The sequence below is a fragment of the Triturus cristatus genome, chromosome 11 (assembly GCF_964204655.1).
Source record: "Triturus cristatus chromosome 11, aTriCri1.1, whole genome shotgun sequence".
Taxonomy (NCBI): domain Eukaryota; kingdom Metazoa; phylum Chordata; class Amphibia; order Caudata; family Salamandridae; genus Triturus; species Triturus cristatus.
In genome coordinates this window covers 1,045,434,668-1,045,461,189 of record NC_140594.1, presented here as the reverse complement: position 1 = coordinate 1,045,461,189, position 26,522 = coordinate 1,045,434,668, and the positions used below count along the sequence as shown (strand labels likewise).

At 40.3% G+C, this 26,522-nt stretch overlaps 1 protein-coding gene across 1 annotated transcript in view; it reads right to left on the bottom strand.

Moving 5' to 3' along the window:
* Positions 1-26,522, bottom strand: part of LOC146785911 (coiled-coil domain-containing protein 150-like) — a 184,200-nt gene that overhangs the window by 39,487 nt on the left and 118,191 nt on the right. Inside the window, exons 10-13 of the mRNA XM_085633121.1 lie at positions 18,919-19,011; positions 14,808-14,900; positions 8,185-8,268; positions 4,483-4,590 (exon numbers count right to left, since the gene is read on the bottom strand). Coding sequence (XP_085489247.1) covers positions 4,483-4,590; positions 8,185-8,268; positions 14,808-14,900; positions 18,919-19,011 — 378 coding nt within the window. The remainder of the gene's footprint in view (positions 1-4,482; positions 4,591-8,184; positions 8,269-14,807; positions 14,901-18,918; positions 19,012-26,522) is intronic.

Genomic DNA, 26,522 nt, shown 5'->3' with positions numbered 1-26,522 from the left:
AGCCATCTTCATTGAACCCCAAAGCATTTTCTTTTACTTATACCTAAAAGCAATTGTGGATTCAAGGGTCAGATGTATTAAGAGTCCACAACTGGAAATTGCACACCACATTTTAGCTAAGGCACTCTGGTTTTGCAATAATGCATTCCAAAATCACCATTTGCCCAGGTTTCAGAACGACCTAACTAATGAATATTAATTAGACAGATTGCAATTTGTGACTCCTGTGATTGGCTGCAAACACAGGGATGGCCTGACAGGAACAGCAGACCACCATCTCTGTGTTTGTGTTTCCAAACGGAAAACGTTGCTAAATTAAAAAATTGAAAATATTTCCCCTTTGCAAACCAGTAACCACCTCCTTTGTGGTTTCGGTGACTGATGAGTGGTTTGGCACAGCAATTGCAGTCACAAACCATTGAAACACTGCATACCGAATTGTAACTAAGAGGGAACCCCACTTCATAAAATTGCGAATCGGTATGGGGGATCCAAATCCGTTTTACAAGTCAACAAAACATTTTACGTAAAATTTTGGTCACGTCGAAAAGGCATTTTTGAGGTCACAAACCTGGTGATTTTGCAAATTGCAAGGTCTGTGAATGCAAAATACCTTAGTACATCTGGCCCTAAATGTTCGGTTCACTAATTATAATTTTCCCATTGGTCTTCCAACTTCATACATGGTATAATAATAGTAAATGCATTGATTGGAAGGCTAGATCAGCATCATTGTTAAGCAAGGGATTTGGGACTTGGCAGAGGATGAAAGGGCACGTGAGAACCCATGTTGTCCAGATGTGTCTAGACCTGAGATTGGAGCATGCAGCCATTGAGCAGGACAAATTCTGTTTTGATCATCTGGTTCTGCTTAAGGTATTTGTGTTTTTGTGGAGCATAAGTATACTAAAAGACATCATCGCACTGACTGACGACCAACACAAGGGCACAATGGGTAGCCCACAAACAACTTTTAGCCTGATTTAGAGTTTGGCGGACAGGTGTGTACTCCATCAGGGTGACGGAGTAAAGTACTCCCCATTTGCCAAAGTTGAAGATGTCCACCGGCCCAGCGGACATCTCTAGCATTGCAATGCATTGTAAGTTTGACAGATGGCTCTGTCAGCATGACAGAGCCGCAAGGCAAACTTACAAAGTTAGCTTTTTTTTAAATTTCCTGCACAAAAACCCAACGTGGTATTTTGTATTGGAAAATTAAAAAAACACAGGGTCACCCTCGCCATGGGACTTTTCTCCCATGGTGAGTGGGGCATTTTTCAGCTTTAACTTTTCGTCACCACCAGGTTGTGCTTGTCTTGCGCAGCTGCATGCAGTGTTGCTTTCAGTGGCACCAACCCGCCTCAGGGAAGGCCAATCCACAGGGCATTAACTGAGTAAATTCTAATAAGAATAAGGGTTGATTGGGAATAAATAGTTTTAATTTTCTGAAATCCTCAATTGCAGTTCCCAACCTTTAACCAAATGTTTTATACGTTTTATATGTTCATCCTGGTAGAGTCTCTTCTCAACAGTGTGATCCCCAGCAGATCCAGAGAGGCAAGACAGTTTTATGTCATTGTATAATCGTGTGAGGGTGTAGAAGAGTTTAGCCTCCTCAGTTTAAATCAAGATGTCCAAGAAACATAATGTTCCAAAAGTTTAACCAAGAACATTAAGCCTATGGTGAGCCAATAGTTTTTTGGATCTTCAGGGTCACTACAACGTGTCTTGATTAGAAGATGTACAAGGCCTATTTTTAGGCAGTCAACAGAGAACCCTGGGTAAGGAGGCATTAAAGATGCTGAGTCAGGACTCTTCCAATTCAGACCAATTGTTGTCCAGGGAAACTGAATGGGATCCTCTACATGAGAAGAAGGTAATGTGCTCACAGTTGCTTTGCCAAGCGGAGGTCTGACGATGAGTAGATAAATCAACTTTTTTGCCTTCATTTTTTGTTCAATTTCAGATGTCATAGTAATGTTTTCCTGACCAGGAAAATGCACAAAGCCATGTCACCTGAAAGTCTCAATACTGAACTCTCTGTCTTATGAGGATTGCCTGAGAATTTTGCAACCATTACTTAAATGCTGCTCAGTCCGTCCTAGAAGAAAAGACCAGAAGCATGCAGGTGTCCAAGATTACGTCTATGAATTAAATTCCCTAAATGGGACTAAACCACAACTATAAATTGCTGTATGGGTGGAAAGTTCTGGACTTGCTACGCTGCAGTTGTTAGGGCCCAATTTTATATGTGGCACAGTCCTCATAAATGGCTACACCCAAGAGCCATTGAAAAGTTTAGGTTAAGAAAGCGATGGAGGGTAGTGCCTTTTTCGATTTCATTCGAGCAATGTTTTTGATATTGATTATCCACTGACGTGGACCAATTAAGAAGGCACTACCCTCCATCGCTTTCTTAAACTATTAAACTAAACCACAACTAGTTTTTGTTCACTCAGATCACGAATTTGTGCAAAAAGTGATCACCTGAAGCAACTCTGGAGATAACTTTTATCAGCTATGTAGTCAGATCAAGATACATAGATACACCCTGGTGGTTAAGAATACCACCACCACCCCCATTACCTTTGCATATTTACAGATCAGATAATGGCTGAGTGTCTTGCTGTGAAGCTGTAAGCCAGAGGAAACTGGGAGGTCCTCATCAGTGAATGATAAGATGTAGGTCAGAGGAACAAAGTCACATTGCCTTGGCATGGTAGAATTGAAGTGCATACTTAAAGCCCTCCTGGTCCTCCGAGTCTTGATAGCGCACAATGCTTTTCAAGAATAAGCCTTCTTCAGAAGGAAATCAGATGTTGGGAAACTGGTCCATAGTTTGTGCGAACCACATTATAACAATAGAAGATGGTGTATAGTTCTGAAATGTACAATTCTTGAAGATTTTATATCTGCTTCACCTAGGTAAAGGCAGCTAGGACTGTTTACCACGTAGGCAGCTTCAGGTTACACAAATCAAAACTCCCACCTGACCAGTGCATGTGGCAAGATTCAAATAACCTTATGCCTCTAAACTGGAGAGGAGTTCTTATAAGTCCTCCCACTGGCATTAGACTTCACCAGAAGAGCAGAACAACTCCCTTGTTCTGTTCCCCCAGGTGGCCAAATAGTCTTCGCTAGTGCCAACTTAAACATTTTGACCTCTATTGAAATCTTGGTTGAAGGAGATAACTGACTTCTTCCACTGATCTTCCACCTCCCCTTTACATGGCCAGGTGGAGGCAGTGATACCACCAATTACATTTTAGTATAAGTATAAATTGAAGCAGCCTGCCAAATACCAGCCATGTATGAATTTGGTGTGTGTGTCCGTGGCACCTGATTTTCCCATGGTTTTGTAGGGAGAAAGGAGCTATCATGGAGGACCACTGATAAAAACCACTGCTGTCTAACTCACATTCTAATGCCCCATGGAAATCCCTAGCCTTACAATGGTGCCTTGGGCCCTCTGTGCCAGAGGCTAAGCAGTGTGGCTGAAATGGCAGGAATACCCCAGGGCCCAGTGGTCTTTCTCGCTGGTTTCCTTAAAGCAGGCCAGGGACAATAGCATGGCGATACATGCACTGCCTTTATGATGCCCACCATCACTCTGCCATTCTCCTGCAATAACCTTTCCACTCCTATAATTATAAGGAATAACTATTGGTGGTATTGGTAGGTAAATAGTGAGGCAGCTGGGGGAGGGGTAGGGAGATGAGGCCTGTGTGGAGACAGTGCCACAGCCACGCTTGGCCCTAATATGACCATCCTTAGAAGACTCTTTAAATTTGGTATCAGAGACACAACACTTGAAAGGAGAGGGAAGGATATTGTTTGCACTCCATCCTAGCACCAGGCCATGGCTGCTCTGGACCTGACATGTGCTCGATGCAGTAAGGCTGTCTGCATTGGGGATGTAAATCGTGCTCGGCTTTGTACTCTCATGGATGCTTATTTGATTTAGCATTCACTATTGTGTTTCTTTTACTAATGTTGGGTTCATAAATATAGAATATAGTCTCCTAGAGAGCTATTGTCAGTGTTTATTGTCCGTTGGTGGATTTATGCTTCCTAACCCAGTTCAGTGGAAACATCTTTGCATGTTAGATGTCTGGGGACCTCAAGGAAAGGCTATGCAGGGCAGACATTGATCGCCCTAGAGTCTGCATCACAGTCAAATAATTTTATTGACCTTGATTCCTCATTTCACACTGATAGTATTCTTCATACCATCTGTCATTCTGAAATTTTAATTAGAACCTGCCACTCTTCCACGAATCCTGAACAATCTTTAGAACTGCCCTTTTTATCACTTTTATCTTTCTTGACCCAAACATAGTTATAATTTGGCCTCTGTTTTCATAGGTTTTATGGAACGAACATGTACACATCTTTAGCTTTCCTTCTTTTGTTTATCACTACATTTCTTCAAGGTATTGTAAACATTTAAATCACATTCAAAGATGGCAGTTCAGGTCTCACCTTATTCAGCTTCTTCTCCATAATTGTGACCACCACCCGCAACTGCTTATTTTCAGAGTGAGTTGCCACGAAGGACTTTAGTTCTGATTCAAGTCTCTTCACTTTGATCTATAGGGTAGCATATGTAGAGATTAGTTCTGATTCAAGTCTCTTCACTTTGATCTATAGGGTAGCATATGTAGAGATTACAATGAGTAGAAGGATCTCACACTGAAGAGCATATCATGACAGGGTAGGCAACAGGAGCAAAGAATACCCAAGGAGGGAGTTGATCATATGCATCTGGGAGAATTAGAAAGGAAAAAGCCAGAGAAACCACCCATTATCCCAAGAGCTGAATGTAGAACCACTTTTAACATAAGTCCTGAAGAGGTACATGCATGTCTATTCATTCCAAATACAAAAAAAACACAAAGACATTGCATGAGCGCCGCGTGATTCCAGATCCAAGGCACAGGATTTAAAATCCATTAGCTGGAGCCCTGGTTGCTAACCTTTTGACTTCTGCGTGCACACTGAATTATTACTGGAAGGCAGGGACTAAAGCAATTACTGCAATTTGAAGCTAAAAAATACCCCACAAAAATACAAAAACAAGTATAGATCAAACACATAAACAAATTAAGAAATATTTTGTTTAATTCATAAATAAAAGCATAAGAAATACATCTAAATTCTATTTTAATGGAAACGTTGGAGCTTGACAAATGTTGGTTTTATTTCTAAAAGACGAAGCAATATGCTAGACTCTATTATATTGCTTAGTCTTTTTAGTTCCTAAAGAGTGTTGGAGCATACCAGTGCTTCAATTGAGGTCACAAATCATCAGTACTAGATTCTGTATGCTGTTCTTGTGCTGCTCCCATGAAACAAGTTAAGGATATCAGCTTAAGGCTTTTTGGAGTACGTAAAGTAGTATTCTAGTTGTGCTACTTCACATACTACATAATGCAATTTTAAAAAAACATAGCTAGTGAACTCTGCTTCATCTATCTTCTCTGTATGGAGATCTTTGCACATGTAGGTGTATGTCTTATTAGTAAATGCAAGAAGGACAAGGGCAAGTGATGAGAAAATGGACAATAATTACTACTAAATGGGAAGGGTTCAGGGAAATTTAAGGACGGGTTTCAGAAGGGACATGAATACAAAACACCCACTCCCAGAAAGGTAGACAATTGCAATGCACAGAATATACTTCTAATCCTAATACAGCCCTAATAGTGAAAAATAGACTTAAATATACTCCAGACCAGCCTTTGAGTAGGTCAAGCACTACACATGGCCAATCACTGCCACATTCCCAATGAATATAATGGAGGCTCGCTATAACACTAACACCTCAAAAATATTTTAAAATAAATAAATATATATATATATATTTATATATATATATATACACACACACACAGACATACTTTTTAAAGTTAAAAATGTAAGTATAATAATGCTAAATTGTATTTTTGAAATGTAATAATACACATATTTAAAATAAATTAAAATGTTAACTTAGTTTTAAAAGTCTGAAGAAAATGTATTCAAATTAATTAAACACATAACATAGCCAAGGCTATTACAAATTAAATAAAAATACAAATGTTAGTGATTGTGCAGAAATGTAACTTTAAAATATTGTTCAAAACTCAATATCTAAAATATCAATTAATATATTTGATTTAATCTGCAACATAATACTAATATAAAGTTACTTTTCTGAAGTAGTGTGGGGTATTTTTTTCTTTAAGTAGTCCTACATATCTATTATTTGTTCAAAATTATTTAACATTTTTATTTTCCATTAAATTAATTTGAATGTTTTTTTTTTTAATAAACTCTATAAAATTTCCTCTTATTTTCCTATCAGGAGATCTACGTCTTGGTGACAGAGATCTTCACAAACAGGTGGGCAGTTAATAATAGTAAACTTGCCCTCACAAATCTAACTGTGTAGACTCTTAAATTTATATTTAGGTGTAACTATCCACTCAAAAATGGTGAATTGCAAAAAGGTGGAGCCTTTCGCTTAGGTACAGGTATAATGTACAAGTGAGTACATTACACATGAAAGCTTACCTTTATGAATGGGCTCTTGATTTTTAGCCCCCAATTTCAAATTCCTTCACATTTACAGAGCATTTTAAAATGTTCAGTTTTAGATTTTGTGCTTTAATAAGTATATATTTTATTTGTCTTAACATAATATTTAAATTCTAAAAGTCTTGGACACCCTGGGTAGGCATCACGGAACCCTATGTGTCTGCGGAACTCAGAGTAAGAACTGCTGAGGTGGAGCGTAAAGGTAAGTCCATAAAATCAATTCTAAAGAAAAATGTAGAGTAATATGAAGGTTTGTTTCTGAACAACATAAAATCCGAATACTACCACAGACATTTTTCCTGCTAGGACTTACACTTGGACCCGAGTAGGCTGGATACTGCCTAGCTGTGTTTGACAATAATTTACTATGGAAAACTACTTACCAATAACAATGAGTCACTAATGTGGCCACTTTGGATACTCAAAAAGTATGTAAGAAAACTCTACTTTCATATGAAGGGCTCCTCAGACATAGGCAAAGACTTTTAGACCATTGATGGCAAGGATCTAGCAATTTTCCCTAGTAAACATTTTATGAGGGCAGGCTTGTTAGAACAGGGTGGAGAGTGGAAGGGTACTACTAACATGCTTTATTTTTATTTCAGTGTTGCAGGCATGTGCCTTAGGGTATTGTTGGGATTATCCATGAAACATCAGAATTTGAGCTCAAGAAGCTATTTGTAATGGGCAGGGTTGAACCTAACCGCTGTGTGTCATAGGCTATGCTGGTCTCCACCACACCAAGCAATAGGAAGTGAGAATGGGAATAACCAAATTCCCCTAACCCTATCCATACCCTGGAAGCTGGTTGGTTGGAACACCTGAGTTTCTATGTTGTCAGACAACAAGCAGTTTTTGGGGCAGAAGGTCACCCATTCAACATTCCTCTGTTGATCTGTAATGTTTCTGAGCACATGCCTTCACCAAACTGCATTGTAGAAGGGTGTCTAGATATAGCAAAACCAGAGTTGTGACCTATGTTTTATTTGCGTCAGTCAGAGTACTAAAGCACATATGCGGCCTTCCTTACAAATAGTAGCATTGCCTTCTGCCTGAGAGGTTGAGGTACCACTTCAACTGCTGCTTCTGTGGGATCACTGCACTTGGACTTGATATCTATAACATGGCATTAATGTATGCAAATATACACCATTGTATTTACTGTATCTGATAGTTATTAGTTTGTGTAATTCATGCACTGACAATGGTTGCTTCTAATCATGGACAGTCAAAAATGGTAGACACCTGTTATTTTCCCTTTTCTTTTGTAGGCCTTGTGATTAAACAAGTCTTACTAGACTGATGCACATTATTCCATGCGGTGATGCAAAGTACTGACAAGGGCCACCTGTTCCACAAGAAAAAAGTTACTGCTAGCTTCTTATTTCAAAAGGAGTGCACTGTCCAGCCCCCATGTACCAGGACAATGAACCAATACCAAGCTGCTACACAGATGCCCCTTCCGCTCTACAACATACAGGGCACACTGCTTCAATGTAGTTGAGACCCAAAGCCCCAAACATGGGGTGGTGAGAAGAGGTGCTTGGACCAGCCCAACCAAGGAATCCCAGAGGTGAAGGATACAGAACTCTAGAGCACACGTACCTCAAGCGCCTCCTTCTCATTGGCCATCTCATGTATCCTCGATGATAACTCAGAGATGGTTTCCTCCATCTTATTGTGAGCATTCTGCAAAGGCAAAAGATATGTTATTACAGAGCTGTCAACTTGCTTTACGTCAGACCTGAGTAATTTGTCCAGTCCTATTTCTGTTATGTACATTCTGATAGTTTTAGCTTATTGTTTTACCTTTGCAACTGCAAGACTACACATCCTCAAAATATAAGAAACATCAGAATCTTCTTTCCAAAACGTTACCACCCTCCTACAATCACACTAGCTTCATGGAACTTGCAACCTGTCTCCATGCGGAACATACCTAAGACTCCAAGAGCACCAAGGCAACAGGGCCTAATGTAGGTGGTATATCTCTATTTGCTGAAAACGTCATCATTTGAGCTTTTATGTGCTTGAGCTGGATTAAAGAGAAGCAAATGTGTCTATTGGCAGCATTCCTCACTACTGACTAGACCGCAGGAGGAGCTCAGCTCAACCCACTCAAGAAAGAAAGGAGGAGAGTGTTTTAAGCAGACCCACCAGAGAAGCCCTGAAGGTTTGGATGAAGTCTCGCTCAACGCTCACCTTAATTGACTGGAGCAGGACCCGGTCACCCTTTTGACAGAATGTGGCTACAACCCAGCTAGGAAAACTGGAAGCCTTTGGGTCTTTCCATCAAGCATTCACTCTTTATAGAACCTTGGACGTCCACGTCCCATATTGGGGTTGAACTATGTTTGCATAAACAACGGCTCACGTACTGGAGGAAGAATGGAAGACAGACCCAGTGTTTTCTTGACCGGAGGAACTAAATAAAATCATCTCTACACATGTTGCTGAATCATTGAGAGGGGACATCTGTGTCACATTGCTAACTTCAGTCAAACAAGTGTGGGCGTGACACTTGCTCTAACCAAACAAATGGGATTTTTGATGTTAAAAATTGCATTCGGTGTCACTGGATGCATAGGTCCTATTCTTTTATTCTGCATTCCTACAATCACATGGAAGGAGGGGACCATAGGATATGGCAGTATGAAGCCTGATGCTTCTCTGATTTGTTGTGAGACCACCCAAGGAAAGCAAAGTCAGTAGTTCCAAATGTACTCATTCTCCTTATGTATGAGAAATCTGTCAGTGATGAGGAGGTAAGGGGGTAAGAGTGTTCCCTAGCTACATCTACTAGGCTCCTTTGAAGGAGACAGAAGTGAGCAAAGAAGCTTAATGTGGTCAATATGCAACAAGGGCAGGTAACCAGAGACAGTTGTCACTTTGCAGAGGTCTAAAATGAACTTTGTTGTGTACTTATAGTGACGTAGCAGCACTAGTACGCACCATCTAGATTGGAGAACATCATATCTTTCATACACGCAACCCGACACCTGACCACCACAAGCCGATGGTTGTAGCCTGAACAAACTCGCAAGAAAGAAAAGAGATGTTCAGGTGCAGGCTATCACACACCTTTACACTAACCACCAGCTATAAGTGCAGCTATACCCTTCACAAGCACCACATAAAGTGTTTAGAAACTGAAAACAGACCTAACATCCCTTATAGACCAAACTGCACTGAAGCAGATGCTCTAATTGTCCTCATGGTGATGCTTTTTTATACCCACAGATTTGAGCATTCCCTCTTACATCTATGACGACAGACCATCAATTAGTGGAAATGATGCTGTCAAAAGTGCAACAGTTGTTCATACTACTGCTGGTAAATCACACCCTAAGAATAAAAAACAGTGGGTCGCCGAGTACTGACAGTTTTACAGAGCACTTGATCTGTTTCCAGTGCTCGTTTTGTTGGGATAGGGACAATGTATATTTGGGGACTATAGAGACTGAGTTATGGTTGTTTTCACTCTGATGCATTTCATCTGGATTGCATGGTCTGTGTCTGTGTTTGTGATTTTCCTGACTGTTTAAATAACATGTATGTGTAGTATTGTCAGTGAGTGTGAGAGCAGCAGGTCTGAATGCCCTATTTCATTGTATGTGTGTGGAGGGGTTTAGATAAAGGTGAACAGATCATTTATTTTCTGTTATGTTCTTTGAGTGTGTTCAGAATAGTGGTGGCTCGGAGAACATACTGAAATACTTCTAAAGTGGAAAAGTAGGTCCCTTCTGGAGGAAGAGCATTGCATTTCACAACTGCTGCTGGGTGGGGTGCACCAGCTTGATGCAAGGGTTATTTTGGGCATAATGATTCAGAATTCCGTTGAGTTGTGGTTTAAGTTAGTTGTGTCACAATGGAGTTGATGCTTTGCAATGAATGGCATGGGAATGGCCTCTGAGAGTTGTTTTACATGCCGATGCTAAATGAGCCAAATTAAAGGGCATATGTTGTGTGTTAAGTTTAGAAGAGTAGGGTTGATGTTTTGCCTTTGTATGTTTCTTATAGCTGTTATTTTGCTAAACTGCTGGAGAGGGTGGGAGACCTGGCAGTTTGTCAAGAGCAGACTCACACTCCTTGTAGTAAAAAGTCTTTCTCTTACTTTGCACACCTCAGAAATGTTTACCATGTTCCACTCTGAATCCTTTAACCCCTTGAGTGCCCCGCCCTTTCCACGCCCTGTGCCGGGCGTTTCATTAGCGGGCGGGGCTCATGACGAGATAGTCTCGTCATGGGCACAGCGCAACCGCGGCCCATGACGAGACCATCTCGTCATGGGCACTCAAGGGGTTAAAGGCTGATATTACATTTATTTAGGTTGCATATCCCATGTTTAAAAAGTGGCCTTCAATTTTGGCTTTATCCTGTGTCCACTCTTGAGGCGTTTGGAGTTCATGTTTCCACTATCAAAGAAGTTTCTTTAAAACAATCGTCAATTTTGGGTTTACTAGTGCCCACACTTGGGCTTTAAAAGCCCTCTACAAGTTCAAACCTGCCTACATCAACCATCGACTGAACTTCCACCAACCCTCCAGACACCTGCACTCCACCTCTTCACTTGCCCTCACACACAAAACCCACAACTGTCACAGTCGCAGCAGTGGCCGCTCCTCCTACATTGCTGCCAAGACCTGGAACGCCCTTCCCCTCCAGCTCCGTACAGCCCCCTCGCTGGCCGAGACTCAAGACAGACACAGCGCCCATATACTCCTAGGGATGACAGTGTTGCTCTTTAAAAATGCTATTAGAGTGATTAATGTTTGAGAAGCTCATATTTCTATTGTCAATGAAGCCTGCAAAGGAGTGTTGGATATTACATATGTAGAACGCCAGTGCATGCTGGGAGGCAGTGTAAGATTAAAGATATCAAGCCCTTGAAAAGAGAAGTCAAATGTTTGGGATTTTTCTTTATTGTGCTGTGTTCTATTGCATAATTTGTATAGCGCTTACTATCATTCTGTTGGTCACTGAAGCACTTGCTCACACCTTAATAGAACAATCCATATCTGAAAGGTGGTTCCCTAACTTTTGCAGAGTGTCTGCTAATTAGTTGCACCATGACTGTTGTGTTTCTTTTACCAACTTTTGATCAGTTAAAACAAAAAATGTTTTTTGTTGAAATCTGCAATTATGCCGCAGAAAGCGGCCTATGTAGTAAATGCATTATGTCCATAAAGAGATACCAAAGGGGATGATGGATGGAGCGTTTGAGCAAATCAAACACTCACCCCCAGTCAAATGATCTGGGTTTAATCCATCATCATTCTTTAGCTCATCACCCCAGTTCAGACATGGCCATATGCAAATCAGTTTGACCCTGTGCCTCATGGGAACAGTCTGAACTGGGGTGGTGGAGTGAGCTAAAGAATGATGATGGATTAAACCCAGATCAGTTGACTGGGGGTGAGTGTTTGATTTGCTCAAACGCTCCGTCCATCATCCCCTTTGGTATCGCTTTATGTCCATAAAGAAGCAGAAAATGCAGTGGAAAACATAACCACATGTTTTCATTGGCTAGGCTCATAAAGCAGTACATGCTGTAAGCAGCAGAATTTTCTGAAGAATGAAGGCACATCTCTGTTCAGCTCCTGTGTATAAGTGTAGAACATGGCAATGGCACATCCAAGGTTATCCCCACTAATGGATCCAATGAGACCTACACACAATAATGACTTGAACAGCTATCCTCGTGGTCGAAAGAATACCTGTTATCAAACTGTGTAGAGAATACTATATATCTGTATTTAGGGCTGCAAGGATACATGTTATCTTTGCACAAGTTGAAAAATGCCAATTGGCTTTCCCTAGTTGCTGCTTGCGGTGGGAAGTGTACCTGCTCTTTTGCTGTTTGTTTGTGTTGAAGAATGATCTGCTATTTTATTTATGGTCCTTGCATAAGGGAAGTAATACTGATGGTATAGAACAATTAGGATCCGTCTGCTATGGTAAAAAGGGATCTCTGTTAGGATTGTAAGATACTGATTAACCATTCACTTTCTCCAAAGGAATGGTTGTTTCTAGCTTTTCTTGTGTTTTGTTAAATGCCTTATGCTTGCATTCGGGGTTGTTAAGCTTAATGCCTTTTGAATGTTGTTGTATACATCTGCTAGGGAATGATGTAGTGGCATTGGAAGCTTTTCTGGTAGAAAGTTTCTACAGAGAGGGTACAGCGGTGTTGCACCTTGTGTAGATTGTATAGTTTCTTTGATGCAGGCTCTACCTGAGGTGTTGTGGAGTTGCTGGCATTGCAAATATGTATATATGTATGTTTAGCTTGTGTTGTTTGATTGGAGCTGTTTCATTGTGTAAGATGAGAGAGGTGAAGTCCGTGTGGTGCACATAACCTAATTATGGTTAGGAGTATCTCATATCCCTGAATGTAGCCTGTGATGTCAGGAGTTGGTTGGATCTGATGTTCAGGGAAGGACTGAAAGTGACGTCCCACAGTCTGTCTGGCCCCTACCTGGGAGGCTCATTGAACATTGCTAAATGAGTGTAGGCAGTTCAAGGACCACCTGAACGACATGCAGCTGCACTGCAACAATTTCTGGAGAAGTAGGCAAATAATAGTTGCCCATTTATGGAATCCCCTTCCATAGCAACATGGGCATTTATTGGGCCATTTGTGTTGGCACCACAAGGCAACTGTTTTCACAGGGCTTAAGCTAGCCCTGTCCCTAAGGACGTAAACCATGGAGTAGCTTCAGAACCTGTTCTTAAGGCGAAATAGCTGAAGCCAGGGGTTAGGAAACTAGGTCCTGTGAATTAAAATACCGTAGGCATGGTGGAAGGCAAACAAGGCAAAAGGTTCAACAAATCTGTGGCATGGGATTCAACTACTGCATCCACAGATGATTAGATGAAGGCAAACATTGGGTTGGAGTGGAATTAATAAGGGATCCATTAAGTACTAGGAAAGCCTATGTACCCAGTAGTTCTGCCTGAGGCTATGGCCGACAGACAAACGTTTTGATGAGGATGGGATTGAAAGACACCTCTGGAGACTTGAGCATAAGCAGAACCTTGCGAGGAAGCTGAACTGGAATGAATTCTTGACAACTTGAAAAACGGTGAAGGACTCGGGTGCAAATGAATTTCTTATTGAATTTTACATAAATTGTATAGTGATCTGTTGAATAGTAGGTAACAACAGATTCTCACTGTGAACTTCACTGCCAAAATTATGCATAGGCTCGCAAATTGCTCGGCCACCAGGACACAAACTGAGCTCTGAGTAACTACTAATTGATTGGTGGTACTCTGCAGAAAGATCAATAGGTTTTTGTCTTGGCCAGAAACACTAATATGGCATTACAACCTGCAGCCAAGGGCTATAATATTGGTTAAAGGCCCTGTCCTTGAGCTATAGAGCTGAGCAAAGGCGAAGGTCTATAACAAGGAAGAGGGCTTTTAACAACTGAATTAGAACGAGAAAGAAGATTTCTACTTCTATTAGAACATTCTACCCTCTGGAGTAGGCTGTTCTATGATAAACAAGGAGAAACAGAAAGACAAGTATTTCAATACTGTAACAAGAGCATAACGTATCTAGTTCCATTACTGTCCCAGACCAGTTACATGATCTTCACTGGAGCTATCAACATTCCAATGCTCTATTACAGCAGTATAGCCCACTGCTGAGGTCCATACCAGTCCTTAAACATCCTGAACTCGAGTTACAGGTCAGAGCGGCAGGTGACAGTCTACAATGAGGCAGAGGGCCTTTAACCAACAGGTATAGCCCGAGATAGAAGGGCTATAATGCCAAAAGAACATTCCACCCACTGTGGGTAAAGTGTTATAAATAGAAAAGGGAGAAACATAAACATAAACATTGGAATGTTGGAGCAGAGGGCCCGTACCAGCCACACAGCGGTGACGGCTATCCTGTTTGCTGAAATATAAATCCCATAGGATTTGTGACGGAGTAACCCGTCCGCCAAGAACTAAATCAGGCAGTAAGTGAGCCAAGTATGGGCCTGGAAGATTCTTTGTCTAACATATGCTTCCACCACCTGATAGAAGCTTCTTCTGCTCACAAATGTTTTAAAGAGCATCTGTTCATACCATCAACATTTTAAGCACCCAATAAATGATCATTCAGTGTCAGTTGTCTAGCATAGCTTGTTGTGTACAGAACTCCCACTGCAGTAAATAAACTGCCCGTCCCACTGCTCTTCAACACATGTATAATATCTTCCTGGACATCACTGTACCTGCTTATGTTCGAGGGAAGCAAGCTGACCTTCCAGAGGCCTCTTCACATCTTTTTGCTGTTGAAGGGTGGTCGTCATATCATCCAGATGACACTGCAAAGCAGAAGCAACACACACAAGCGTATCAGATATGTTTGCAAGCACACACTGTCATCTGCCCACATAACCTAAACACTGCCCAAGGAGAATGTCCTCTTGCACTGGAAGGCTTCTGAGGTACACAGCCTTTCACCTCTAGGACTTTAACGCTTCCTAGGTTGATAGAGGGGCGCAACACAGCTGAAGTCAATGAAAACAGATAGCTTCAAAAAATATTAGATTTTACCCTCCAGGACTGAAGATCAGGAAACTGACACCCTTCATTTTTAGAATTGATGAGTTTCCTTTTTGTGATACTTAACTATACTCATCTAGGACATGATCAATCAGAGGATTAGCAGAAGAGTACGTTGCAGTTAATGTTGATGGAATTATTTAAGGGCTCGGGGCAAGACTATTTTACATTAGCCCCTTTCGTAGCATATGCAAGATACAGAGTTACTCCTAGGATACTATATGTTCATGAGGAGAAGACAGGGGAAGGTTTTATAAAGTGCTGCACAAATGTCAGCCAATAAACCGCTGATATTGTTGATTGTCTCCACCTTGCTATCTTGTAGTTCTAGGACAGCACTGGATCCTAGCCCCATGAAGCCTAAGGGTGGTGGCATGCTATAAAAGAAAAAGTAAATAAATGAGAGGTAAAGTGTAATTGCTCAGATGTGGTGGTGAGAGTGAGTGCTATGATATCTTGTTTTCTTGGTTTTATAGTTTTAATGTAACACGAGGAACAAATATGTGGAGCAAATGCAATGTTTTAGAAGAATGTGCTTTTTGTGAAGGTGCCCAAGCCTGTTCCTACCTGGAGTAAAGCACAATACCTGGTGTGTAGGTCCCCACAACTGGTATGGAAACTGTGAGGAGCTTTTCACTTTTGAGAGTGGTGGCTTTCATCCACAGCAACTTATTCCTAACTAACAGGAGACAATGGAAGGGCCCTCAACTAAATATTTTTAATTTCTCTGTGCTCTGTACCACCAGAACCAGACACGTGAATATTCATGGAGCATATGTAAATTGGAGTAGACATAAGTGAAGAAAAGAGCCACCTACTTTGGGATCTGGCAGGGAGTTTGGCATGTAAAGTGACATTAGTATATTCGAAGTGCACTGTTCGATTATTGGACTATCTAATTTGGGAAATGTACTGGTCCGAGTAATTTGACATCATTGGAGGAAAGCAGGCAGAAATTTAGACTCCATTGAAAGGAGTTAAATAATTTTTTGCAGCTTAGATATACCCTTAGGTCAGTGGAGGTAAGAAATACCGAGTAGGGAATCTTGACTTATCCCAATATCATAGCCAAAATATTGAAGACCGAAATATTGACGGGTAGCACTACACAGCCAGTATTTTGCAACCAGTTCTTTGTACATCTGGCACTAAGTCTCTGAAATTAAGTCAAAATCTTCCAGTGAGGCAAGGGGGATGGCTGTGGACAGTGAAAGGCACTCAGTCAGATATGTCACCACTGAGCTCCTGCTGAAGCTAATTGTTTTGGCACTAAAAGCTCTTAGTGAGACAAAGCTGGGTTTTGTCACTGTAGAGGATGCTTCGCCATGGTCTACGGTTTTCACTTCCCACCTAGCTACTTTTTGGAAGTCAAAGTCCACTAGTGGAACAGTCTGGAAGCTTTAGCCAGGTATTTCTCGAGGCTGGATACCTTTACCTCAAGGTTCCATTGACCCTGTTTGCAGCAAAACAAATAGCTCCCAAATAGGAAAAACCTGTTTCCTGGCAAGCCTCTGCACCTTTTCCTGGACCTACAGATGTGGAAATAATTACCAAGTCCCATTTTTTCCAAGTGCAGGAAAGTTCCTTCTGGTCAGTTCTGCAGCCCCTAGCTTTTTAGGCTGGGCCTATAGGTGGCAGTCAGGTCTCTGGCAGGGCCTGGTTCTTTGTGGTCAGCTGAACCCTCCTAGAGGCATGAGTCCTTCTGCTTTTTTTAGCCCTTTCAAGGTGGCAAGCAGGACACCAGTCACTTGTCCCTTGTACAGCAGTTCCTGTCTATGGGCGTCAGCCGCAGTCAATAGTCCTTGAATTTTTGAATTTAACTTATTCTTCTATCAATATTCAGAAATCTTCTTACAGGAGGGCTTTCTTCTTCAGGTTGAGTTTTTCCAGATCCACAAATATTCTGAGGCCAGATTTATCTTGTGCACTAACCAGTGATTGCAGGAATTCTGCCTCCCTATGTCAACTATTTCCTTGCAGTTTCCCACCTCCTTTTGCAGTACTTTCTAGTTGACGTATTGTAAAATTGCCTAGGAGCCCCTTATTCAAAATGGTTCAACCCTTCTGCCAACAGGCAGGCCTGTTCAGCATCTTGTCTGCTCCACTTTTTAGCTACCAAGGTCCAAACTGAGAGTGGGGTATGACTGTCTAGGAGGGTTCTGGGGATGAATGGGAGAAGCTCTCCCTGGCATCCCCAAGTCAAGGGAGGTAGTGATAAGGCTACCTTTTGTTTTGACAACTCTTCCTGCCCCCTCCCAGATATCCCACAACCTTGATCTCAAACTACCAGAAAATTATCGACCAATCTCCAACCGTTCTTATTTAGAAAAGACCATTGAGAAATGTGTCTCCCTTCATGTCACTGAACTCATCAATAGTGAAAACATATTCTAAGTCCACCAATCTGGATTCAGAGTACGTCATGGAATTAAAAGTAAAGTTTAAAATAATTCCTGCCTGTTGACACTTGACACACATTTGCTTCTGTGCCCGCATGGGATAATATCTCTGAAAGGACTTTCCGTCAATTTACATTTCCACATGGGCATCTTATCAGAGCCTTAAACATTCTGTACAAGGGCTAAGTTCACTACACAAAATGTTGATCTTTGTTGTTGTCTGCTCGGCAACAGCTCTTGAAGGATAGAATAAACAAAGAAGGCCTGACTGGAGCTTCGACCTGGCAATGTGGGTACAGTTTATTATATAAACATCACTCCTTTGTTTAATCAGAAGAGCACTTCACTGACACTGTCGAGGTGCCCCCATGCCAAAATTCCAGCCGAGCTGATTTGTTTACCTCCTGAGAGGGATTTTGCTCAGCTCTACACCAAGACGAGCTCCCAGATGAAACATGCCCACAGGTAACTGGGGAGTTAGATCACCCTAAGTGATTCAGGCAAATTTACCACCCTAGGCAGACTAGGCTTGGGAGCGCTGAGTAGGAGCATAACTGTAACTGTACATATATCCAAGCATATAATCTATATACCAGTACCATGGTTGAACTGTTCATTTTCTTTACCATTCTTTTGATGCTGTTTACCCTTTTCTGTTTCCTTCGATTGATAATGGCAGCACACGTATTTTACACAAGAATCGTAATGCTTCAATAAACAATTGAAATGCTAATTTCTGTATTTCTTGTGTCTCCCTTTGGGCATGCACAAGTTACCAAATGAAAGGGCTTTAGATCTGTTTCCAAGAATTCCTTGGGGAGTCAGGGTTGTCATGTTCTGAGGTTGCACATACCACCTGTTACCTTGCTACGTTGGGGGTACAGATGGTGCACTGTGAGCTAGCCAGGACTAAGGCCAACATATCCTGATGGTGTGCGTGGACACAGTCTTGCGTAATTTTGACATTTATGTTGTCCAAACATGCAGTCTTACTGAGAGTATGAACCGCACAACAAGAGGTCACATGAAATATTTGCTCAGTGGAAGTAAATCTCTGAACATTACTGAAATTAAATATGGTAAGATAAAATGAAGATTCTATATATTTTGGAAAACACTTGGAACAAAATTTCTCCACACCTAGGCAACGGGCTGCTCTACTATCCTATCCTAAAAGGTGGTAAGAATCATTTGTTGACTGTGTAAACATTGTTGTTATACTTGCCAAAGGTTTTTGTTTGCTTTTACAAAAGTTCTCAAACAGCTTCCGCCCCAATAGCTGATAGTGCTGCAGAACAACTAACTAATGAGGTTAATCAAAAACCTATCAAACTTCTTTGCAGTACCTGTACAATCACTACCGGACCAGCCAATGTACCTGCTCTTTTTTCAGTGATGCAAGCTGATCCTCAAGATTCTTGTTCCTCTCCTTCTCTGCCTCCAGAGCGGTGTTCATGGCATTCAGATCAACCTGCAAAGCAGAAGCAACACATCGGACAGTATTAGGAAGAACAGTTTGACATATGTCCTCCGGGTCTCCCACCACTCTAGAGAATGGTTTTACACCACATGCACTGTAAGCCTACCAGGTTTGGCAAGAGATTGCAAACCTTTTCACCTTTAGGACTTAAATTGGATCACTCGCTTCAAAGTCTGCAAGGTCAAGTCAATACGAACCAGGAAAGAGTTGTCCCCTGAATATTCTGGGCCTTTCCAGCAGCACTAGAGAGTCTTCATTTTTAGAGTTGAGGAGATTGCAGTTGTGATACCGCTGTGTAGTTTCCACTAATCAGTAGGACCTGCGCGTTTGCAGATGGCATAAACTTAGGATGGTGCAAGACTGATTCCATGCACACCCACACTAGCAGCTGCATGTTCAGAGGACAAACACAAGAGTGCAGAACATTTGATGTCTCGAAGCAAAGAAAAAGGGAGTAAGTATTACAGAATAACATGTCACTGTGTCAAGCTTTTAGGATCGAGGTTGGGCCTCTTGCCCATCTCATCACCACATGGCATTTTGCCAGTAGCATACCGATAGATATCAATTTTCGGTCTGCCTTTCTTATCATTTTACTGTAACCTAGTAGCGCCAGGAATGGGTCCATCTCCAATGTCATACCCACTATATTCCCAAGTTCTAGTGTGACCTTCCTCCAGAAGAAGAATACTTCCAGGCAGTGCCAAGCCATATGCATAAAGCCTGCAACCACTTATGCTAGTTCAATCTGCATATGCATGCAGAGCTTGTGTGATGGACAACACGTTATAAGATGGATGAGAGCAAAACTGGTAGATTTCCAACATTTTCATCATAGAAGTGGGATAACTCTATGTTATCTGGCCGCTCCTTGACTTTTGAACTTTCAGGAGATCAGAGTAGGGAAGTTGAGAGAAATTATGGTCTAGAAGCTCCAGAAGAAGCCCAAATAGTATCCACTGGGAACTGTGCTGACCCAAAATAGGAGATGTGTAAAATGTATCATTTCATGCCATTGGGCATGCTGATGGCTAAATAAAGGATTTTAATGCATTAGAAGGATAACTATCGTGAGCTACATGGATAGGTAACTGCGAACATAGAGGGAATAGCTTAAAGAGGTTTTAAAATGGGCTATTGCAGAAAGAAGTTCACAGGTTCTGGGCATGGAGGTTTCCGGACAAGTGGTTAGTTGCTGCATATGAACTCTTGCATATTTTAAGAGACTCTGTAGTGTACTTGCCACTCAAGTGATCACTGTGAAGGAGGGAATAAGTGATAAAGCCTATGTATCAAAGTATTGCCTTTTTTGGTCAGCCTCCTTTACCCACCGTTTCTTGGAGTGCCACTCACATTTTGTACCTACTTTTCGCCTATATTTCGAAAGACTCTTTTTATCATGGCATCAATATTTTGCTGGGCATGCGAACACATCAATACGGAGAGCACCCATCTCAATTAGTTGTTTTTCCCTGTTAAACGCTTTGTTGTTAGTCTTACTTTCTTGTATCAAGTTCAAGAATCATACATTGACTTTGACTTTTTCTGTGCAGCACTCCGACAACCTGGAGGCCTGGTCCGCCATTTAGAAAAACCCTGCAGACCTTTGGTACACACCATGGTGTCAGCAGGCTGGCCAGGATGCAGCCTACAGGCAAGCAGGAAACCAGAGGCATTGCAAGCTGGAGGTCCCCAGATCATGTGCATACATCAGCAGTGGCCCGGTCACCAGTCGGCTGGTGGGGCAGGGCTGGAGTGCATCAGATCTTTGATGCGTTGGTTCATGAATATGCAGCAGTGCAGTCAGTGCAACAGATGCACAGGTGGTACTTGAGACAGCAAGCAAGTAGGCCCAGAAGACAACGGAAAGTAACTGTGTAATTATGTTATTGTTCATAGTTATAAAGTACACTATTAAACTGACTTTACAAAATGGCAGCCATCCTAGATTTTAAAAGCAGTTTCTCATTGTTTTAACAGCCATTACCTTGCTTTAGCGTAACTGTCAGATGCAAGTGTCTGCAGGCATTGTTGCGGCTTACCCCTTATTCCTTGAGTGACTTCCTCATTCATCGTTTAACTCAAGATTGATTATTTTCCAATAAATATGTTGGGGCATCTCTGGAATATGCCCTTAGTGACAACCCCCTTGTTTTCACCAAACATGAGGCACCAAGATCGCAGTAAAACAACTCTTTGTTGTTGTTCAGGGAAAGTCAGCTCTCTCAAAAGTGTAAGGTTATGGGGAATTTCATTCATATCCACCGCCTCAAAAACTTTTCAATACTCTGTAAAAGATGAAAGGGGCCATCCGAGGAATGATGTCAAAATTTGACTCACAGGACATAGAGGACATGGAGAAGTGGAACTTCTTGGCAATGGTCTCCATTATACAAAATGGGGCCCAGAGTTTTCTTTATTTTAGCAAGACATAGAGTCAACAATGGCGAAGCAGATGCAAGAGGGCATTATAAAGCACAGGGGTACTGCAAAGGGCAAAAGTTCAGAATACAACAACCTAGAATGGAGGCAAAACTGATGACCACGATAGAGGCAGAGGATGAAGCTACAAGAGAGTAAGCCAGAGCCATTAGCGGGGGCAGTTTCAGCTTCAGCTGCAGTAGGCTGGTTTTGTTCAACATCTGAAGCACAAATAGACTTAAGTCTTCATATTGAGCATTACTAGTAGAGAGATAAAGCAGAAATCGAACCTCCATGTTCTCTAGAAATGGCACAGCATCATTCAATATGAAAAAGGACTACTTGTGTGCCTTCAAAAATTCCTACAAACAGAGCTTTTCCAAGCTTAACCTGGACTGGCACTTCCTTTTCTTTTTGGCGTGTCACCAGAATGAATCCAAGTGGCACCTCTCCCCCTTTGTGGATCTGTGAGAATGGCTTCTCATCAAACACTCAGGTCCACTTCACAAGGGAGAACAAGACTCGTGACCTCTCTTTTTAAACTACGAAGAACAGGAAAAAGTATTCCTTTCTTCCATCTGATGGTTTTTCAATGCCCCTTGATGCATGACACATGAAATAGCAGCACTGCTTTTCATGCTGTTTCATTAATGCCAGTTTATCCTTTAGATGCTGTTTATATCCTCTGCCTCTGACTGCAGACTACATTGGTGTGCTTACCAAGGTCTATGAATGCCCAACTCTAATAACTCACATGAAGAATGACCTTTCACTTCTAGCACTGGAAGGATTTTAAGAATGACAATGGCACACAAAACACTCCCTCTAGGACTGGATGACTCAATGTGAAGCGGTCTCGAGAATTTCATTTATTAGGACTCAATATTGTTTTCCGTTAGCATTGCATGGCACAATTGCCTGTGACAAGAATGAAGGGCCTTCTCCTTTAGAACTCTGAACCCTTTAAACTCTGGAGTTGGGTAGCTCCAGAGCAAGGCATTAATTAGTGCTTTTCACCTCTGGGTGTGCCATGTTTAAACGACTGGCACAACTGGATAGCTCATTGAAAAGGCCTCAGAACACAGAACCTTTCACCAAGTTGATAGCATTGTGCAGGGGATGCACAATGGAGTTACCATTAGTATCAATGTCCTCATGGGAAGAGTGGCACAGAAAAAGGGAAGAGGAAGCAACATCCAATTATGCTAAATAAGCAGTATTGCTTAAAAACATGCCAGCCAATCAACTGGTTAGTAGGGGACCTTGCTCCTAGCAAAGATTAGTTGTTTGGATGCCAGATTTCTTTCCTGCAGTGTTGGGTACTATTTTTCAGGTCGCTTCGGTGATGGGATGTCCAAGGAAAAATACATAGGAGCCTTGTGTGAGGGATGGTGTATCCACAGCATGTGCATGGCCTAATGTGATTGGGGATTGTATGACATAATTTCGAAAGACAAAAATTCGACCTACAAAAATATCGCAACAAAAATATCGTGGTCAAGAATATCGACATCCTATCTACAACATGGTAAGTACAAAAATATCGATAATTTAATATCGATGTCAAAAATATCGTAATTCAAAAATATCGGGTTTTTTTTAGTTTAAAAATATATGTAAAATAAACCAAATAATACTTATAAATCAAAGAAACATAATTAAATATATTCTATAATATGTAAAATTTATAATAAATATATATAATTAAATGAAACTTTAATTAAACATATATATAATATATAATATATACACTTACTTAATAATTACTTTTAATAATAATTTCTATAACATATAAATTATTAAATATTTATTTAAATTACCAATACATCTATACACATAAAACAATAACATTAATAAATATTAAATAATTACATATAGCAAATAATAATCAATAATTTTAATTTGAATAATTTTTATTATTAATTATATATTACAATAGCTAAAATATTACAAAACATATTTAATATCAGACACAATAAAACTACTAGTCCAACTTCAACAAAAACAACAGTAAGGAAAATGTTGGATAGCGTAGGGGTAAAAATATCTATTCCAACTCCCGAGAGTGCAACAGTAGGGAAAACATTGGATAGCGTAGGAGTAAAAATTACTATTCCAACTCCAAAGAGTGCAACAGTAGGGAAAGTGTTGGATAGCGTAGGGGTAAAAATTACTATTCCAACTCCAGAGAGTGCAATAGTAGGGAAAATGTTGGATAGCGTAATGGTAAAAATTACTATTCCCACTCCAGAGAGTGCAATAGTAGGGAAAGTGTTGGATAGCGTAAGGGTAAAAATTACTATTCCCACTCCAGACAGTGCAACAGTAGGGAAAACGTTGGATAGCGTAGGGGTACAAATAACTATTCCAACTCCAAAGAGTGCAACAGTAGGGAAAACGTTGGATAGCATAGGGGTAAAAATTACTATTCCAACTCCAGAGAGTGCAATAGTAGGGAAAGTGTTGGATAGCGTAAGCGTAAAATTTACTATTCCCACTCCAGAGAGTGCAATAGTAGGGAAAGTGTTGGATAGCGTAAGGGTAACATTTACTATTCCCACTCCAGAGAGTGCAACAGTATAGAAAACGTTGGATAGCGTAGGGGTAAAAATAACTATTCCAACTCCAAAGAGTGCAACAGTAGGGAAAACATTGGATAGCGTAGGGGTAAAAATTACTATTCCAACTCCAAAGAGTGCAATAGTAGGGAAAGTGTTGGATAGCGTAAGGGTCAAATTTACTATTCCCACTCCAGAGAATGCAATAGTAGGGAAAGTGTTGGATAGCGTAAGGGTAAAAATTACTATTCCAACTCCAGAGAGTGCAACAGTAGGGAAAACGTTGGATAGCGTAGGGGTAAAAATTACTATTCCCACTCCAGAGAGTGCAATAGTAGGGAAAGTGTTGGATAGCGTAAGGGTAAATATTACTATTCCCACTCCAGACAGTGCAACAGTAGAGAAAAGGTTGGATAGCGTAGGGGTAAAAATTACTATTCCAACTCCAAAGAGTGCAACAGTAGGGAAAGCGCTGGATAGCGTAGGGGTAAAAATTACTATTCCAACTCCAGAGAGTGCAACAGTAGGGAAAGCGCTGGATAGCGTAGGGGTAAAAATTACTATTCCCACTCCAGATAGTAAAACAGTTGGGAAAGCACTAGATAGCATAGTGATTCTATTAACATTATAACCAATTTAATAATTTCTTATAAAAAAATTGCATGTTAACAATGTTTTAAAAAAAAAAATATTATTAAATACCAATTATGTAAAATAAATATTTAAATAAATAAATGTTAATTACATCCCACACTATTCCCCCTTTAACACACAACACACTACACATAAAAATTCACATAATTAATTTAATTATGAATTAATCACTTAATAAAATTAAATCACCAATTAATTACTAATTAACAATTAATTAATTAACTATAACAATAAAGAAATATTATTAATAAACTAATTATAATTTATATAATTAACAAAATAATAAAGTAATTTTACAATTAATAATTAATTAAAAATTAATTAATCTATTAATCACATTAATTACCAATTATTAATTGATTACAAATTAATTAATCATAAATACCAATGAAACAATACATATTAATTCATTAATTATAATTACATTACTTCCCACCCTATTCCCCTATAAACCCACAACCCACTACACATTAAAATTCACATAATTAATTTAATTATCAATTAATCACTTAATAAAATTAAATCACCAATTAATTACTAATTAACAATTAATTAATTAACAATAAATAAATATTAATAATCAACTAATTATAATGTATATAATTAACCAATTAATAAAATAATTGTACAATTAATAATTAATTAACAATTAATTAATCAATTAATTACCAATTATTAATTAATTACCAATTAATTAATCATAAATACCAATTAAACAATACATATTAATTCATTAATTATAATTAAATTACTTCCCACCCTATTCCCCTATAAACCCACAACCCGCTCTGATACTAAAACGCTAAATTAAATGTAAAATAATTATAAATCTCTAAACATTTATTTTTAAATGTATTAAAATACATTACAATAATCTTTAACATACAAATAAAATACATATTAAATGACATTACACTAAATAAATATCGATATTATTGACATCGAAATTTTTACTTACGATATTACTTACATCGATATTAATTACTTCGATATTATTTACTTCGATATTACTTACCTTGGGATCGATATTCTGTCCATCGATATTCTTGACTTCGATATTCTGTACCTACGATATTAAAAACACGATATTATTGTAGGTCGAAATTTAAAACTCGATATTTTGGCTAACCACCGTGATTGGGGGATGCTTGCAGAGGAGAGAAACAACATGTTTCAGACTTTTAAGAGTGTGAGAAGCCAAGCACTGTGCCCACAGTGCAATACTTCAGCCCTGCACCCCAGAACCTGGGTGGTGGCAGCAGGTAAGATCAACACACCGGCATCAGGTGATAACATCCTTTTTAATCAGGTGACATCCTCTTGGCAAAAAGTGACATCATTGATTCAGTAAGGGAAGGATTCTCTAGGAGATTGACTGGACCCTTGGGAACTCAAGAGCTGGATGGATCAGCAGTAGGCAACCTTGTTCTTCATGTTCATCTCAACAACTTCTATGTTTGCTGGAGATGGAGAGGACTCATCAATAGCCTTACCCCGAGCAAGACAGTAGGAGCGGGTGAAGAGAGGGGATGTCAACAGTGCAGGGTTATTAACCTGAGTGGCTGAGGATAGGTTAGGCGGGGTTCCTGGGATGAGGTGTCTTGAATCTGATGCACAGGTAGGCTCTACTCCGAGGCTCCTCCTCAGGGAACAGAGAAACACTTGGCTACTAACAGACCTGTGAGGATATTGCACCCTCCTTTGACTCACATGACCATGCTTCCCTCATCTTGTTACTAGTCTACTCACCAGAATAGGGGGAGACACCCTTGTGAATCTGCAAGTTATGGACCGAAAGTACGAAGCAACCCTGCATGGAGCCTTATTCCCGATAGCTGGATTGCCACTATACTCCCACTGAAAGTGCAC